At 39.5% G+C, this 20,366-nt stretch overlaps 1 protein-coding gene across 1 annotated transcript; it reads right to left on the reverse strand.

Moving 5' to 3' along the window:
- Positions 1–352: 352 nt before the first annotated feature.
- Positions 353–12,178, reverse strand: LOC118809523 (germ cell-specific gene 1-like protein). The gene is made up of 5 exons (XM_036572928.1): positions 11,872–12,178; positions 10,604–10,651; positions 8,909–9,061; positions 2,367–2,478; positions 353–2,238 (listed from the first exon to the last, which is right to left on the reverse strand). Exons 1-5 carry the CDS (start codon positions 12,176–12,178, stop codon positions 1,938–1,940), a joined length of 921 nt encoding a protein of 306 aa, XP_036428821.1. The 3' UTR covers positions 353–1,937.
- Positions 12,179–20,366: the final 8,188 nt, after the last annotated feature.

Consider the following 20,366-nt stretch of genomic DNA (forward strand, 5'->3'; position numbering starts at 1 on the left):
GTTACATTTCATTCATCCTGTGTGCAATAACTTCATTTTACAACTTTCCAGTGCAAACAAACATCACAAAATAAACTAAGCAATGACAGCACTTAGTTAACATATCGTCGCTGTCCGAAGAAAACCATGTATCTCCATTTTTGTCGATTTTTAGTCTTCTACATCATTTCAACACAATAGCTGTCCTGTATGTTATGAGAAAATTTCATGATGAATGGACCAATAGAAATGCTCTAAAATCACTTGGAATAAAATCTCTTTACAGTAACTTACATTACAATGTAAGAGCATTTTTGCCCTCTCCTGTGAAGTTACTATTTTGGAGATACTTGTTTTTCTTTGGACAGTGACGTTATGTAAGTTCAAAATAAAGCCATGTTAGAGACTCGTAAAAAAAGAAGAAATGAACAGTCTGATATAAGCTGATACAAACAGCTAACAGGGTTGTTCATGATTGTTAAATGTGGTCAAAAGATAGCCATGTTAAAGACTTGTAAACAAGAAGAAATGAACAGTCTGCTATTAGCTGACACAAAGAGCTAACAGTGTTGTTCATAATTGTTAAATGTATTTTGATGATGCATTTCACAGATGTGGCACATAATAATGTAAACAGTTGTTTTGGTAGCACAGACACCCAAACAATCTGATCAGCTAGAAAGTCATTATGCAGTATTACCTCATTTAAAAATGTTTATCTACACAAGGTCGGTTAAGCATGACAACAGAGATTCAAAAAATTCAAGTACAGATGAACTGGATAAGAATGTCATCCTGTCCTATTTACCCCTTTTATAGTTCAGCTAAGTCTAAGCCTGTGCACACTTAAGCTAATAAATTCATGAATTCAGTGACTTGATTACAAACAGCTTTAATATATATCTTGGTACTCATGTAGAAATATAACAGCATTTCACAGTCACATAATGATACATTACAATAAAATTAGTGCACTCTGTTGAATGCATTTTAGAAGTGTATCCCCACTAATTTTCACTATACATTTTAGATGGATGCTCCATATATATATATATATTTTAGCTGTATACAAAAGCAAACTAATATCTTCCCCTAAAGTAGGAAAGAAATAGGTACAAGATTGGTCCAGTGCCAGTATTCGTGGATAAATTTGGTTGGTGTTGGTGTTATGAATTACATGTACAACTGAAATACTGGTAAATTACTGTCAAATAAACGTCCATTCAGTTATCAGCATGCCAAGGTTAAACAGAACCAACATCAGAAGCACAAGCAAAGGCACTCAATATAATTTGTATATGTAGACAACAGAAAACAGGCATGTGTCATTTCAAATCACTTTAAAAGAAAGAAAATTCAGAACTGATTAAATCTTGAGAAACTCAACTCACTTTCCTGGGAAAGTGTCTAAGTATTAGCGTATTGTCGCTATCATGTATTTTTTCCCTAACCGAAGGCATCCAAAATGACTAGGAATAAAATTAACGCACTTTAAAGTTAAAAACGTTTTTTTCTGTCTTGTATAGTTAGCGTTTTAGAGCTTTGTGGTTTAGTTACAAAGTGACAAGATTTTAAATTAGATGGAAAAGGTTCCTAAAAGTTTTAATGCCTTTCTCCTTCTTTTTATCAACTTTAAGCAAGAATTTTGAAGAATATTCCAATGTCTGTGCCAAAATGAGGTTCATACTTAAACATATAATATCTATACATAAATATAAAATCAATAAATAACCACAGTGTCACCTTCAGCAAACATTACAGCACAGTACATAAAAAAACAGTTTAAAGTATTCAGTCAGTTAATCTCTGTGGAGAAGCCAGATAAAAGGCTCTCCCGGGTCACAGCCCTCAGTATAAGATGAGGCCAGGTTCAGTTCATTAAGAGCATGTGGCAGTGCCAAGCGGCAGTGGGTTGTATTGTATTCCGGGGGCAGTTTTAGTGCTGGGGAAGGTAACATTCAACAGTACTCCTCTCCCTGCTGCTCAGGCATGTCGTTGAGGTCCAGGAAAACCGAGTTGTTGGAGAGTTTGCGGGCCGAGCTGGACAGGTCCAACAGCTCCTCGGCTGTGCTGGGGACTGAGCTGATGTACATGTCCCACACTTGGTCTGGGGAGTCGAGGTCCAGCAGCTTCTGCTTAATCTTCAGATTCTTCTCGATGTTCCTCCGCTTGTGCTTGAACTCCAGGATGGTCTTGGTGTACCTGTTGATGGTGGTCACTGAGGATGCCATGCAGGCAGTGAAAGAGCCCCAGGCCAAGCTGCAGGGAAAAAGGCATCCACACATGATCACAAGAAGTCTCAGTGACCAGCAAACTGACTGCCATTGATTGTTTATGAAGAGTTAAGCAGACATTGCTGAGCTAAAAGAAGGGTATGAGAAGCTTACATGTAAGACCAGCTGTAGTCCCAGCTCTGGGGTTTCCAGTCCTCAGGGCCCATGCTTACAGTAAGTTGGAATGCTGTTGTGTACATCATGTGCGCCACCATCCCAAGAAGGCCTGCAATAGTACAATCAAACGTCAAGTCAAACATAAAATGTAAATGCAGGTATAGTTGTATGGAAACTGTTAAAATGATTTTACCCTTACCCTAAATGTTGCTGGTCAGCCAAGACATGTTTGGTGTCCAAAGTTTTTTGCTTCTTTAGTTTCACACTGGCACAAACAACTAATGGAAGCTTATTGCCGCCTATTAGCATCATGCAAATTGCATGCTTAAATCAACGCCCTCAGCTCAAACCATGTTGAGTTGTTTATTTACCTCAAATAGACTTACTTGTGTGGTTTCTGACACTGTCTGACATATTAAAATCTATAAAAAATAATCAAAGGCACAGACACTATTCAGGCTTATGGATGACTTCTACTAGTAATTTTAACTGTGCAAACCACCTCTGTCCATTTGTATGATAACAGTATGTCATACAGTGCCAAAAACACAATCAAGTTTGAGATCACTTAACAACTCAACACGGTTTCTGGGAACTGATTGACTAAAATTGAGATAAATGGCAGTAAATAACATAAATTGGATTTTGGGCCAAATCATGGCTTTAACCTCAAAGTGTACAATGCAAGATAATGCCCTACAACAATCACTGATGCAATACATTATGTGATTTTAGCTGACAATTAATTTATAAATAATATTAAATATAATTTAATGTAACTACTGAAGTGCAAGCCTAAAGTAGCTAGATATATAATTAGCTATCTTATTTCTTAGCTGTTGATACCCAGAAGCTCCCAACTGATGACAGCTCCACCTCAAATAAACAAGCTTTACTCACAGATGCCTTCTAAAGGTGTTCTTAACATCTAATGAACAAACCTTACTCATAGATGCCTTCTGAAGATGTTCTTAACATCTAATAAACAAACATTACTCACTGCTGCCTTCTAAAGGAGTTCTTAACAAATATCTAAAAAACAAGCATTACTCAGATGCCTTCTAAAGATGTTAACAAACATCTAATAAACAAATGTTACTCACTGCTGCCTTTTAAAGGTGTTCTTAACAAACATCTAATAAACAAATATTACAGATGCCTTCTAAAGGTGTTCTTAACAAACATCTAATAAACAAACATTACTCACCGCTGCCTTCTAAAGGTGTTCTTAACAAACATCTAAAAAACAAACATTACTCACTGCTGCCTTCTAAAGGTGTTCTTAACAAACATCTAATAAACAAACATTACTCACCGCTGCCTTCTACAGGTGTTCTTAACAAACATCTAATAAACAAATATTACTCACTGATGCCTTCTAAAGGTGTTCTTAACAAACATCTAATAAACAAATATTACTCACTGCTGCCTTCTAAAGGTGTTCTTAACAAACATTTAAGAAACAAACATTACTCACTGCTGCCATCTAAAGCTGGTCTTAACAAACATCTAATAAACATTACTCACTGCTGCCTTCTACAGGTGTTCTTAACAAACATCTAATAAACAAACATTACTCACTGCTGCCTTCTACAGGTGTTCTTAACAAACATCTAATAAACAAACATTACTCACTGCTGCCATCTAAAGGTGTTTTAACACCTAATTAACAAATGTTACTTACCGCCACTCTCTAAACACTTCATAGAACCAAATAAAAAGTCAGATTTTTTTTTGTTTTTGACCCATGACGTCTCAGTAAATGCGCTTTCTGCCTTCTTTTATTCATATGTATTTGCCTTAAACCAGTGGATGAAACCCAGCCAATTGAAATTCTGTTTGTTGTAACATACAGAGAAACCTCACAGTGGAAAGTAATTATGGTCAGATTAAATAATTTGTGATTAGCTCAAATAACTGCAATCGGGCCATTATGTAATAAATGTGACAGGCCTGATGTAATGTAGTACTGTAATGCTATACATAATGTGATGCAATACTGATGTAATATAAGATAAGATAAGCTGGCAGCTAAGATGTGCTGTAGTACTGCACTACTGCACTCCTGTGATTCCAAGCTGACATTACTGTGCTTTGCCATAAGGGGGCAATGTTATACCATAACAGGAAAAGAGGGGCACATTAGTCTTTCAGTAGAGGACATTGTATATTCTCAATTTTCCATCAGCAGAATGCATTAAATACCCTGCCTCCTCCAGAACAGTCTCTTAACAAGACAGCTCTTTTTCATCTATCCAGCTACACACTTAAATACTCTAAATCTCCACTTACTCTGACTAAACATCTGAGTAGTCTTAATACTTAACGGTCCATCTCAATGTCACCAATCTGTTCCTTCATTATTCAGTGAGAACCCCAGTGGCAGAGCACTTGGGAGCTGATGGAAGATTGTAATTAATGAAGACTGTCAGCTTTGGCTAGTGTAGGTAGCACATTGGTGCAGTTCAGGGGCATTGCTTAATGGGGTCAGTGCATGAAAGTTTTAGAGAAGGCAAATTTTATGTCCAGATGGTAATGCAGACTTAATCAACAACGTCAGCTACTCAGACCTTGAGTCAGGACAATCAGAGTCACGCAGCGCCAGAAATAGCCAAGTTGAAAGTGTGATAGGAGATTATCTGGAACACGCAAAGTCCGACATATTAGGTCAATTGGTGTTTATCCTCTAAATTGACTTGTGCGTTAGCAAAGCAATGGATGTGGTGCAATGTGTTTGCATAGCACATGGAATAAATAAGCACAATAACCTAAAAAGCATTATGTGAAATTAGTTTTTTGGGAAATCATACAACTACAGAAGTACACCTATAAGAAAGGAAAGTACTAATCCATGTGTTACTACTATGTTGTCAATTTATATGGTATTATCTCCCTCTTTTCCTCTGTCTGTGTCTTGCTCTTTCTTGCTCTCTCCCTCTCCCCTCTTTTTCAGCTCAGAAAGTCTCACTGAATAACATACATATCTGTCAACCCACCATGGTGTGAAATCTCCTCTGTGCGGACTTCATCACAAAAAGATAAATAAATAAAAAAAGAAGAACAAAAAGGCTCCCACCAATCCGATTACTTTGGATGCCAGCAAAATCCTTGAACCACACAAAAGGAGACCACATTCAGCATAACAGTGCTAAATTCTGCTTTCCCTAAGCTTCATTTGGGCCAAATAAGTAGTAATACTGCAATAATCAAAAAAGTCATAGCAGACATAACTGTGTTTTTGAAAGGTCTTCCTTAATATGTAATACACTGTGTACTTTGTACTGTTATTCATTGCAAACAACAGAAAAACAATACAGACTATGGTCAAAGTGCATGCAAGTTACTTCAAAAACAGAATGGATTAAGCTCATCCTATTGATGGCCATTATGAACGTGTCATGACAAATATGTGTGGCTGGCCTTGTACTAAAAACTGTCTTCTTTAGCAACATTTAAGAGCGAATAAACCAATAAGTGAGAAATATTTTAACGAGAATTCTCAAATACGATAATAGGGCTGTAATGTTTAAAAACATATTAATTCAAAATGTACTTTCTTTACTATGCCTTTAATCATGATATATAGTACTGTGCAAAAGTCAGAGACCACCCTTTATTTATTTATTTTATCAAGTGAAATCAAAGTTTATATATAGTGCTTTTTACAACAACCATTGCCACAAAGCAGCTTACAGAAAAATCAGGGTCCAAACCCCCATGAGCTTTCGCCAATGGCAACAGAGGCAAGGAAAAACTCCAAGAGCAAGAGGAAGAAACCTTTAGAGGAACCAAGACTCAAAAGGGGAACCCATTCTCCTCTGGTCAACACCGGACAGCAGAACAACAACACAAGAGCAAAATGAACAGAGAATAATGTTTTACTATCAGTACCAAATATTAAAATTGTGAAAAGAGAAAAAAAAATACATTAAGCACAATTCATTCATTTTTCAGCATCAGAAAAAACTGCAGAAAACGAACATTTAGGAGAAATTTACACAGAAGCCTCAACAACTAAATATAATATCAACAGTTTTTTCAGTATTAATGTGGCCACCCTTTTTCAAAGCAATGAGTTTTTCAAAGAAATCCACAGGGATCATTTTCCACACCTCCAAAGAACAGCTTCTTTGTTTGATTGGCTTCTTGACAGCTACAAATCCTTTCAGACTCATGTCATTGAGTTACCTTCTCACAGTTGAAGGATGGACAGAAACACCTGTAGATTTTTTCAGATCTGAAGCCAGAGAGGTTAATTTTCTAATATGACTTAAAAATGAAAGCTTTAATTACTGTTTACCTAATCGTGACAGTTTTGGTGGTCTACCTGGTCTTGCATGGTTGTTAGGAGTCCAATTTTCTCTATATATGTTCGTAATTTTTTGAAGTTTTGAAAAATTCTGTTTTTCAGTTATTTTCCTTCAACTGTCCCCTTCCTTATGCAATCAAATTTCTTACATCTAATCTCCTCAGAAATATCCCCCTTACTTAAAGGGTCAGTGCACAACTCTGAGAATGACTTTGGCATTTGAACTCAATAGCAAAATGCTTCAGTGCTCCTTCAGAAGCTCCACCCCCCAAATGCATTGCCAAAGCGAACAACACTTGGCTAGCAAACTTGTTTATTTAGATCTTCGCAAACATTGTACAGACAAATACCATGTTATAACGTTAGACTGAACAGTGACACAACTAGCAAAGTAACTAACATTAGCTAGGTTGTGGGTTAGCAAACTGTCGCTACAATTGCTACTGCAAAGCTAACCAGTTGTGATTAGTTATCACAAACATAAGCAAACAAGAGAAAACAATACTGACCTACTCAGTAGGTAAAAATAAGTTAATGTTACCCACCTGTTAAGCAGAAACAGAGCAACCTTCTAATCCCTTTCCATGCCTTTCAACAAGTCAGCTTCTTGTTCGAATTCTCCTGTTCCATCTTAAATGGTGCAGTAGTTACATTCTGTTACCCCTCCTTCCCCCTGTCCTGGGTGTGAGCACGAATGCCCCCTGCTGCTGAACGGCTGGAACAGTGTTGTGTGGTTCGGTCCGAGACACTTTGTTTATTTCCCAGGGCTGTGCACATACATCTGAATTTTTTCCAGTGCACATACAGAACTGAGAGTTAGTGGACTGTGAAGAGATATTTGCTGAATTTGACACAAAGTGTACTGGACTGAAATCGTATACTGTGGCTTTAATGGCCGTTTGATGGGAAATAAAATAAAGGAAGGGTGGCCTCTGTTTATTGCACTGCAATGGATGTAAATGACCTCTTCTGATTGGCTGTGTGTTTTGTGCCTCACTGAAAAAGCAGTCAGGACTAAAACGCTCTTTTGAACTTTGATATAAATGGACAGGGCTAAACTGCTGAATGGGTGTGTGTATATGTAAACATAAATGCGTTGGTTTTCATGACATCACAAAATTTTTCAGCTTAGTTTTCATAGATGCACTGTATAGATCAGGGAGTCAATTGTATTTTGAATTTCAGCAATGTTTACACACTATTTACACACTGGAACTGTTTTGGACTGTTTTATTTGATATGAGGCCTTTAAATTCTCCTCTTTATTTTTTTTTTCTTTTACTTCATAAAGTCTTTTTTACAGATTATTGGAATCTTTAAAACGCTATTCGTAGTTTGTTACTGTTCACATGAGCCCATTTTTATTATTTGACCTTTTTATAAAACTCTAATTACTAATCAAATTGTCCAAGTAACAGCTAGATTACTGGGTTACTAAAATGATCAATAGTAACAGCCCCATATGATAATATAAAACCTATCACAAAACATACAACAGAGTAAACTACAGCAACTGTGAATCTTCACAGTTCAAGTAGTTGGTGCTCCAACGGAACTGAATTAATCCCTTCCTATGTTGAAGGACTTTAACAAAGCCCCCACCCTCACATGTCTTTTGCTACATATGGATCTCAGTGGCCGGGTTACGTCAAATACCCTACACACATGTTGGCTTAAGGTAGTATTAATTTTCTGTCCATGTGTTGCCCAAAGCCCTTAAATAAATCAAGAGGTCAAAAATAGCCTGGATGAAATTCAAGAGGATTTGATACCATGAGGCTTACACAGGATCTGGACCACGAAGCCGCAATTCTGTGTGTATAGCGCCGGGTGCTTTCCGCAGCGGCGTGGCTGGGGCAGCTAGCTCTCAGGAAAAGCAAAGGCCAGACTGCAGCATCACAAACATCTAACACTGTCACTCTCCTGACACTACAAACACCGCCATCCTTTGAGAACAGTGACAGTTTCAGCCAGGCAGCCAGGCCAGTGCTCCTGAAGAATATCCAAAATGTGCTCTGCCACTCCGGCTCCAGCCTGTTTATGCTCCAATCCTTCACTATAGACTTTGGGTGATCAAAGAGATATGCAAAATATGACATTTCATGGGGCTGAATCATGATGAGCTCCATGTTTTCCAATTTGCAGCTCTCCAAATCTGGCCATGCAATCGGAGGCCAAGCTTTCAGTTAGGGCGAGTTTGTTAACTCAGTTCAACAAATGAAGCAGTTACCTGACAAGACGGTAAATATGGCGGCAAAGGCATTCAGTTTGAGGCCGTCAATGACATTCCCAAAATGGCAGACCTCGATGGACATGAGGATTCCCCCAGTGGATAGGAGAAGAATATACAGACACTCAGCCACAATACACAGCCACAATACCCCTGAAGAAAAGAGAGGGAAGAGACAGAGGGGGAGGGCAGAGAGAGAACAGAAAACAGAGAGAGAGAAGTAGAGACACAGAAAGAGAGGGAGAGAGAAAGAGAATAAAAGAGAAAAGACAGAAAGTGAGAGAAGAAGGAGACAAAGAAAAAAGAAGGAAGAGAGTAAGAGAGGGCCGAGAGATATGAAAAGAGAATGACAACAAGAGAGATAAACAAAAGAAATAGAGCAAGAGAGGGCACAAGAGAGTAAGAGAGGAGAGAGAAAAAAGATGACAAGAGAAAGTGAATGATAGAGGCGAGAAAACAGAAAAGAGAGAAACACAGCAAAAGAAAGATAAAAAGAAAAGCAAAAGTGAGAGATGAGAAAAAAGAAAGAACAAAAAAGAAAGAGAGAGAGAGAAAACAGGAGAGATACAGGAAGTAAGTGAGAGCAAGAGAGAGAGAGAGAGAGTGTGAGAGAGAGAAAGAGTATGAGAGAAAGAGTGAGAGCAAGAGAGAGAGAGAGAGTGTGTGAGAGAGAGAGAGGTACTGCAGACAGACCCCAGAGAAATCCATGGGAGCAGACAAGTATCAGAGGTCAGAGGTTTTTATCAAGATGAACTCAGAGGCTGCAGCAAAACTGATCTTGTCACTGATTAGCTCCGCTGAGTCCTGATAGACACACTGACACTGAAGAAAACCCTGAAACTACAGCGGCCAGGTCGGCCTCACACTCCCACCACACCATTCCTCAGGAGCCTTTCAAACATTCACACATGAAGGTCGCTGAACGCTGTGATTTCAGGGAGAATTTCAGTGTTGAAAGCTTTTAAAGCATGTATGTGCACCTACATATTTTATGGACTCCCAGAGGATTTCTCATCATTTTTGTATGTGTCTGCTAAGAACATCATTCTGAAGAAATCAGACAAAGCAACAGCATGATTTTTCAATAAATTACAATTCAAAACAGCTGAAACTGAAAGACTTTTTGTGAGGGGGACATTTAAAAATATATTAAGATTCACTATTTAATAATAATTATTTAACATCCAATGTATCAGCAAAGGTGACAACATTATGGAGGTTATAATGTCTAATAAGTTCATTTCATGTCGACTACATTTGAAACTAGCCATGAAACTATGCAAAATGTGCTCATATGAAGACAGCAGAGTCTGTGTAGCACATAAAGAAGACTGAATGAATTAGTCTAGAGCATTACAGTCTCCTCACCTTCATAAAACTGCGGTCTCAAGATGTACGTGTTTCTGACTGAAGGATGCGTGAACCAATTACTCTAAAGGAGTCAAAATGACTCCCAAGAGGGTTATGTTAGTCATTATGCACAAAAAAACCTGATGATCAATACAGAGTAAGCAGACAGCAGGTGACTGACTCACACGGAGCCTCAAACGTGATTGAATTCACGTCCCTCTAAAGTCACGATGAGGGTAAGATAACGACAACGAAAGCACGGAAGCCATTGCTTTCAGTCACATAAGACAACTGATTACGCACCCCCAAATCCTCACAGAAACCAGAGAAAAGAAATGAACTTACCTCTCTCATGAGGTGGTGCGACGTTTATAAAACTTCTACATTTCTCACCTGGGGATAGAAACGGAACAGTAAAATGAATATTCCAATATAAACACACTACAGCCTACATTTAGAACTGCACGTGTTGAACTGGTGGTTTTACTGTGATGGAGAAAGAACAAGCTGATATAAATGAAGATTAATATAAAGTGGCTGTGAGCTACGAGGTACAGTCCAATGTCAAAGCAAAACACAGGCCTATAAAGAGTGAAAGCATGTTTACAGCTCAGTAAATCCTGATCCTTTATTCAGTTCTGACACCCATACACTGTCCTACATTCCAGACTCTACAGAAAAGACCATTTCACCTTTAAAATATCATTTTAAGAAAATGAGGGGGAAAGAAAAGGCTACATTTCACACAAACAGTCCAAAATTTTGAATTTTTCACTATATCAGTGTGACTAGTCATACATGCTCGACTCATTATAGCATTATGTCGGTCAGTGGGTTTGGAGGGGCATCTGGTGCGTTAAGCACACACAAAAAGATGGTCCTTCAAGGCTTCTTTAGTGAAAACAATGATTCTACTTAGGACCATGAGTTCTATGTAGAACCTTTATCATGCTTAAATGGTTCTTTGCACAGTGAAATGGTTTTTCAGATTGAAGAAGACTGTGTTGTAAATAGTTCAATATAGAACCTTCTTGAAAAGGGTTCTATATAGCACCAGGAGGGGTTCTGCTATTGTTACGAGGTCAAGCATGTAACAACAGAAGAACTCTTTTTGGTGATATATAGAACCATATACAACACACTCTCCATCAATCTAAAGAACCGTTGCACCATGCAAAGAACCATTTAAGCATGAAAAAGGTTCTATATAGAGCTCGTGGTCCTCAATAGAACTTCTCTTTACTAAAGAACCATTGAGGAACAATCTTTTTTAAAGAGTGCACTGTCTGACAGCATTAGCTTATCAGCTAGTCTAAATCCTCATATCTAATTATAACAAAATCCTAAAACGTAACGACACCAGCACAGATTAATGTTCACAAAAATGAAGGACTCAGCAGGAGTGACTGTTCTTGAGTCCGGAAAACGACTTCACTCTCTAACTTTGAAGATAATTTCCAGAACATTTGCCTCAGGCTGAGTCACTTGTTTACTTCTCTGTTTTTTTCAGTAGTTTTAAAAGAGCTGCCAAAAAGCTAACCGGTCCTCTTCTTCAGACCGGGCTGGAGAGGAAGGGACAAAAACACGCAGTTAAGGGAAAAAAAGGTTTTCACCTATCAGGTCGATGTTCTGCTCGCAGGAGACCCATATACCGCTGTGAAATCTCCTCAGGACGAACTTGTCCTCGCCGGTCGCCCACACGTACTGCACCAGGCGGCTGTCGTTGCTGCCGGTCGTGCTGTTGTAGCGGATGCAGTGCGTCTGCCGGAGCGGGACGGGCCCCGTGCAGAAAGGCTTCGCCACCTTGCGCGTGCCCTCGCACCAGTGGCTCGTGGCGAGCGCGGAAACGGCCAGCAGCATCGCAGCCAGGTTCAGCGCGAGAGCCAGAGACGCGCGGCGCCGCCGGTCCAGACCCGTCATAACGCGAGAGCCGGGCAACCGGTATCCAAACACGAGGAGGAGTGTTTATGTGAGTCCGACTCGGATGGTTCTCCTTCAGGTTGTAACTCGGCGAAATGGCTTCAAGGTCCTGAGAGAGAGAGAGAGAGAGAGAGAGAGAGAGAGAGAGAGAGAGAAAGGCTCCTCGCGCTTTGCTGCTCCCCGCCCATTTCACTCTGCGCGCCCTGAGAGTGCACAAGTTTGATTGGCTGATGAAGATACACGGCCTCGCTGCTCTGAGGGAGGCCGGTGTCCGACAGTTTATGGCAAACCGGCTATGAAGTCACTCTGAATTTGCGGTTTGATAAAGTACAGAGACGTTGAGTTGCTGTAGTCATTATATACACGAGAACAACTGTAACGAACGAAGGACACTTTTGGTAACCTGACTCAACCGACCAGTACACGTCTGCAGAGCCTTTACCAGAGAACTTGTAGAGAGATTACCACTCTGTAATATCTTCCGGGTTGCTCAAACACTAGAGGGCGCTCCCGAGCGAGTCCAAGATGAATGGGTTAAGATGGAACACTTGATTAAAGTCACAGTTTATAAATACTTAAACGTTTTAATGTAAAAGAACACATTCATTTCCTGAACACAGAACCGCATAACACATTTTAACACCTCTGTTATATGTTTAACAGCTTTTGAATGCGTTCATAACGTCAGTGAGCGCGAGCAGCCAATGAGCTCTTCCGCTCCCCAACCAATCAGCACTCAGTAGCAGTAATGTTGGCGTCCTGCTGCCCAAAACCCATTTGCTGTAGAAAAAAGAAAACATACAGGTTATTTTTCTTTGCTGTTTTAGTGAAATACGTCCTTCTACTCTCTAAAATTAAAGAAGTGTTCTGGGCAAGTGATTAGAAACTATTTTAACTTTTCGTTTTTAGCAGTTTACTCCATTCGCCCCCATTCATTGAGGACTTGTTTGCCGGCGCTCTGCTTTTGACACAACGGTGGTATTAAGAAGAGGCCAGGCTCCTCATAAACCAGCTCGGACAGGTGTAAATCATTACTGATTAGTGGGTGGGTCACACAGCCAATCTCTCCAGGTTGACCACACCCCAAACTTTGTTTCATGTCATTATCACTAAAGGCCGATTTATGCTTCTGTGTTGAGTAAACGTAGAGTCTGCGCTAATCCAATCACATTTGTTGCCTTCTGCATTGTCATGATGTATGGTTACATTTCTGGGCAGGTAACTACAAGCTATGGGGTAGGGTGCGGCACAGTACACAGCTTCGTGGCACCTACGCTGTATCTAAATAAAATTGGCCTTTAGGCTGAATTGCAAATGTCTCCCTACTCTCTATGTTTTGCACTTTGTAGGTCTCAAAATAATGACTCAGCTTCCGAGCAGAGTACAATATGTCTAATAAAGAGCCATTTGAGATTCAGCCACATGTGCACAGTTTCCTACAGGAAATATAGTGCACTGTTTTTGTGTAGAAGTGTAAATTTTATAACTCACATAGTGCACTATGTAGTGAGTAAGTAGCCATTTGGGGCTCATAGTGTTTGAGGGTTCATAAAAACATTACGCACTGTCTGCTGTGCCCCCCACGTAATAAATGCAATGTACAGTAGCTACTAAGCCTCTCAACCACTGTGTAATATCATATCTGGACCTGAGAGTGTGGGTCTGAGAGTGTGGGTCTGAGAGTGTGGTTAGACCCTTCTCGACTCAACAAGAACAACTCAACAATAACTGTGTGATTCCACAATTGGAGTTCAATTTAGCCCTTGCAACTCATAAAAAATGAATGTGCATCAGGAATCAGGATTGAGACACAACTAAAATGTAGGTTAAATAGTTTGCTTTTTATAACCTATAACAGATGATTCATGAAAAAGGATTTAAAGTATGAGATGTTAAGTGAATTCACACATTACTGAAAAAATAAGAATTTTGAGGTATTTATACAGCAAAAATGCTGTTTTCTAGGTGTTGTACATTGGCTGTATTAATGTTTTACTTTACATACATATTTATAAATGTAATTTCAGGGGACCACAAGTGGCAGCCCAATCATGGAATCATGCTTGACTGTCCTGTGCTGCCAAGTACGACCACACAGAACTGCACTGAGCCTGTCTGCTGGAGACACATGGCCACCTGCCGAGGGGTCAGCTGGCCCTAGCAACACCAAAGTCCAACAAAAAGTCTCAAGCCCAGTGCCATTTCTGAATCTTTAAGTGACCTCAGCACCTTTGAGGAGCCCCACCAAACACCCTATACCCATTTTTTCATTAGCCGTAGTCATACCAATCTTACATTTAATTTAAAATAATCTGGAGATATAACTCACTGCAATTTTTTGAAGTAATATTTAATACATTTTGTGAGTGCTAAATTAATTGCCTTCGCACAGTGCTATATTTTGCACTCTTAAGGCAATTACACACTGAATGTGCCACAAAAAATGACACGAAAATGCGAAATATTTAGGGATTTTGCCATGTTTTTGCACTACAAAAAAAGGTAGAATATATATAAAAACATATATTGGCAGAAAAGATATTTATTATTTCAAAAAAGGTCCTTTGCTCCTCACGAAACGGGTAAACTGTGACAGTGTGCAGGGTGTTTTCCATTTTGGAAAAAGCAAAAGGAGAACAGAGAGTTTCTCCACCTCATTCAGGAGCTAAAACTCTCTGAGGACTTTCACTCACAGCTGGGATCTCAGCTGAGTTTGAGTTGATTTTGGAGATGCAGCTCTGCACAAAACAAAGCACAAAACAAATGGACTGAATGTCTTTAATTGCGAATAAGATCCAATTCTTTGCTTCCAGCAGAGCAGGCAAACAGTGACACGGGGTGACTGTCCATTGTTGTATGTTGCATTTTTGTAGCTCGGTTTGATCTGATAAATAAAATAATGATGCATTTTCGCCCCTGAAAAATCATGTTTGATGTGCAAGATGTCATCAGTTATAAACATGTTAAAATTAATTTACTGTCGTCTGAAGAAATTGTGTTCAGTGTGAAAGGCCTTTAGGAAGAAATTCCCCACCCTAAATTCCATATTCATTAAGATAAACATACTAAATTTGCAACGCATGCTATTCTGCTCATTTGGAAGACGCAGTCCTCCTCCTAAGTAGATCAGCTTGGAATGTTGGAATGTGTTTTTATGATTGTTTTTTGCCTGAGTGCTTTTGAAAGAATTATACTTCTTGGGTAGCTTTCAGAGTAGTTCATTTAATTTCCCCTCAACATGTGGAATCTGTTTTTTAATTACTTCTACTTTATTTAACATTTATATAATATTCTTTTTTTTAAACATGTGATCTTAGATCTGGAGATACTGGCCTTCTGCAAATACCTTCCATAAAATACAGAAAATGTGGAGAGGCATCTTTCAGTTATTATGCTTCTGAACTGTGGAACTTAATTCCACCTTCTGTTAGACAAGCTCAGTTTACACATTTAAGAAACGAGCATTCAATGGCAAGAGGTGCTAGGGAAATATAACAATTATGACGCTTGCTTACAGCACTTTGTATGTCCTCTTGCATGGCCTCATGGGATCCAGGCCTTTCTTCCACCTTGTTCTACAGACCCAGTCTTGTTGGTCTCCATTTCGGACCACAGCAGCAAGAGCGACAGGCTCATTTCTGACAAGCACCAGCATCTCCCTGTTCCTGGCATACAAACTTATGCTCTACTCTCAAGTGCACTGTGTTTTCCATGCATTCCTCCTCAACTCTGGCAAGATTCTGAACACCAAGTGAACCAAACATTAGAGCATGAGGAGAACACTGTAGACTTTTGGAATGCTATACAGGAGCAGGTGGCACTCCTAATCACACATGCTGCTGTTAGTTGATAAGAATTGCAAGCTGGGTAGCAAGGATCTGATTAAATCACTCAAACTGGCCGTTGCTCTGTGGATTCTTGATTCCCAAACCCTGACAGATCTTAGCAAAACTCCCAAATTCTTAACCTACTCACTGTGTAATTCTGTGGGAGCACAGAACGAGAAGAACATTTCCTCTGCCAATATCTGAACAGTGGTGGTGCTTAGATTGGAATCGCGTGCATGACTGCCGCCTCACACGGGCGTCCACAGGTGTAAACACTCCTCATACAGGGCAGCTTCACATCTCAGCAATGTCACAGGGTTACAGTCCAATCCTTGAGCGCAGCACCATTTGCTGGATTATAGCCTCACCATCAGCACTACCTGCATAGCATTTCTTGGGTCTGAGGGAAAGGCTATCTTGGCAGATAACAGAAAGGCCATTCTTAAGGCTCTGCAGGCCTCCCATGAAATTTGACATATGGACCAGGAGGTCATCAAGGTATGCTACTTATTGGCTCAATTAACTTCAGTATAATCAGTATGATGCAGGAAGTATTGTTGTTCCTGGTGACAGCAATGACTTTCCAGTAATTAATGGTGAACCACCAAGAGGTGAACCATTTCTTTTGCTAGATCACCTGATGTTTAGTGAGGACCAGGGAACGAGTTTGCAGGCATATGGGCTGAGTAGCACAGTGGAAGTCATATACCAGCACAACTGCCCTGCACCCAATGTGTACAATAATATTGTAGTAGTCTAAGAAGCCAATTTATTAGACCAAATATCATACTACTTATTTGTGTCTATCTAACAGAGGTGGCTAGAGCAGTCTAATACCACCTTAAAACCATCAGAATTGTACTTAAGTAATGGAGAGCATGGCACAACCTAAAGCAGGGTAAAATGTAACAAGGATATTTTATGTAGTTACACAGGTTCAAGTAGAAAATGCTTTTGGTCATTTGAGCATGTTCCATTGTCAATAAACTTTGACAGCAGGTGGACAGATATTTTTCAAGATTCGACTAATGTTTTTTGTGCCATATAAGTAACTTTTTTTTTATCATAATGTAGCACTTGAAGCATTTTGAAGCTTGTAAACAACTCACAGAGCCAACCAGGCTAAAGCAAAGCCTCAACATGGCAGATTGTTAAAACTTAGATCCCCAAAGTAAACAATGGGAGATGTCTGTATGCCCCTTACATACATTCAAAACAAATTCGCATAGATTCATCAAACATGTACCATGTAGTAGATGTGATGTAAATAAAATATTTATAAATTTTATCATGCTGATATTTGATGTTGTGTTTGACACAAACCCTTTCACTAAACATGTTTGTTTTGATCCATATACAGCACAATGTAAATGTCAGAGACCACCTTTCATTTCTGTAATTTCCAATCAAAACAGCCACTAAATACAAGATATTTTAGGGGACAGTCAAAATGAAAACGATAAAAAATGCTTCCAAAAAGCTTCCAAATATTCCAAATGTTTAACAATAATAAGGACAATAGGGCAACCATGCAACCTGAATTATGTGGTTAATGGTGCCGGCAATAAAGTCCACATGAAATGTTTAGGTTGTGCCCCACTTTCCCCTAAATTTAACTGTTTACTACCTTCCTCTGTCTGTGCTTAAATAAAGTACAGAAATATTTTGGTAGATTTACAGCACAAAAAAATCAACCCATATGAACTGATCAAGATTAATGGCAGCTACACTACTGGAAAGTTGTACTTTTTGAATCTTTTTTTGTTGATACTGGAGAGATGGTAAGTCTTTGTTGGTCTCATAGCCTACTTCCAAACAGGACCAACATAGCACCAAATCAATGAAGATGTTCTCAAACTGTAAATCATCTATGAGGTCTCTGAGCCTTAGAGGTTGTATTGGACACCTCGGCTCGCTAATTTATTTCTCCCTCTCGCATGTGGGTCAGGTTTGCCAATATCAATGAGCCTGAGTGTTGAGGAATTTCAAATAGCCTCTGCCTCCTGAAGGTCCCTCGAGTCTGATGTCAGCAGTGCATCTGCTGGGTTCTGGATTTGCTTGTGCAGATCGGTAACAGGCGACCCCCATGGGTAGAAAACTTGTACGGATATTGATGGGTTCCTAATAGCAACTGAGTAATTCACATGCGAACGCACGTAGAGACACATACACATGTGCAGGCACATTCAGTGTGTGTACAAACACACACACACACACACACACACACACACACACACACACACACACGCATACACACATGCACTTTCATTAGACACAAGGACACGCGTTTTCATCTGCCTCAGTTGTTAATGTCGGTAATGAATGCACGGGAGCTGCTTTTTACTCCTTTGAATATCTATTAGCAAGTTCTGCTCTGAATTATACCAAACCATTCATAATGTCCAAAGATATCTTATAATGGTTTTCTTTTTTCTGCCTGTGTAGCCATCAAGGTGAAAAAAAATGGGAAAATCAATTGCAGGGAAGGCAGCAGTGCATAAACCTACATGAATGTACCTTGACTTTTATATGCAACCTTGCAGCCAGGTTACCTTATAAGGTACACGGCCCACCAGGTGAAGCATTGGTGCAAAAGTCAGCTCCAGTCTTTGGGAAAATAGCTCTATGTATTCAAGACGAATCACCTTGAGGTTAATGTAGCTATCTGTTTCCATTCAAGCAACGGGTAAGGTCAGTTGAGTTTGAGCAGCAGACAAATGGAGGAGTTTTGATTATCACTTATTCTGCTCTTAGGAGAACACCAAGGACACATTTCAAGTGGTGGATAATTGATAATAAAAAAGGCTATTGATAGAAAAAGGGACTATAATGGTAATATTCTCACTCAATATTCACAACAGAAGACTTCATATTATACAGACTGAGCTTACACGGATAAGGCTTTGGTCCCTTGGCACATGACACATGGCTCGAATATTCCAGTCTGTTCCTGGAGAAGTGCTGACGTAATGTAAGTATTAACAGGTTTTTGCACTGACACTGTAATATCTGACATTACGTTTTGCTAGTATTGATAAAAGAACAATTTTCTTCTAATTTGCCTGTCATGTAAACTGCTGTGGGAGATTAATTATTATTTAATTACTAAAGTTTTGCCTGCTCATCTAACAGTGCTCCATGTTTTCCATGTTTAGAGTCGTGACTCCTCTGTATATGTAATATGAATCTTTACTCTTTAATGTACATGGATGCAAATCCAACATGGTAGTGAAGCAGCTATGCGATTTACGCTTTATGCTTCTCTCTCTCTCTCTCTCTCTCTTTCTCTCTCTCTCCCCTTCCCTTTCCCTCCAAAGCCTATTTCATGTTAGTGTGTGCTCACATAAAAGGATATAGCTCTAAGGCATGTAGAGGGGGGATGACAGAAAGCAGAAGATGGCAGATTCTACTTTTTCCTCAAACATTTTTATTTCCATAATTACCCTCCACTTTTTCAGCAATATTGTGAGCCATGAAGAGGCTTTATTCTCATAAAATAATAAAATATAGGCCAGAAAGTGTGCCAGTATTTTGCATCATGCTGAATTCTATGCAGAGGCTTTTGATCCATCGTAACATTCATAATTATCCTTCAAGATATCTTTGTTCATTCTTTTATTGAGTCAATTCAATTCGGTTCAAATTTATGTATATTGTCCTTTTTTGCAACAGCCATTGTCACAAATCAGCTTTACAGAAATCTGGGTCCGGGCCAAAGTGAGCAAGCCAAACCTGACAGTGACAAGGAAACACGTCCTGAGAGCAAGAGGAGGAAACCTTGAGAGGAACCAGGACTCAAAGGGAGAACCCATCCTCCTCTGGTCAACACCAGATAGCAGAACTAAAGCTGTGTTTCAAAAAATAGCTGCAGCCGAGAACGGTGCGTCCTCGCGGAACGGTCTACCACGGCAGCCTTTTCACATACTCAGGAAGGAGTTGGCACACAAAATTTGATAGAGAGAATATTAGTGATGTAAATGATAAGCTGGCAAGTAAAATGGTGATGTGAGTGATGTAGTTTGTAGCAGGCAAAATTTGTAATTAAATGCTGTAAATGCTGCAAGCTACAAACATTTAAACTCACTGAAAGCAGATGCATTTTACTTCAATTTAAACCCTATTTACGTGACCATGTAGGCTGCATTTCTCAGATGTTTTCAAAGCACACTTCTGATTGGAACAGCCTTGGATGATGTAGTAGTCTAGAAATGCGGCCCACCTGGACCAAAGACTGATAATTACAGATGGAAAGATTGTTCGGCTATGTATCTGTATCGGCCTATTTTTAGTCCAAATATGCGATCACCGATTGGCCGATATTTCTCTAATTTAACCAATCCTGGGAGCTGATCCGTGACGTA

This window comes from Colossoma macropomum, unplaced genomic scaffold, assembly GCF_904425465.1.
Source record: "Colossoma macropomum unplaced genomic scaffold, Colossoma_macropomum, whole genome shotgun sequence".
Taxonomy (NCBI): Eukaryota; Metazoa; Chordata; class Actinopteri; order Characiformes; family Serrasalmidae; genus Colossoma; species Colossoma macropomum.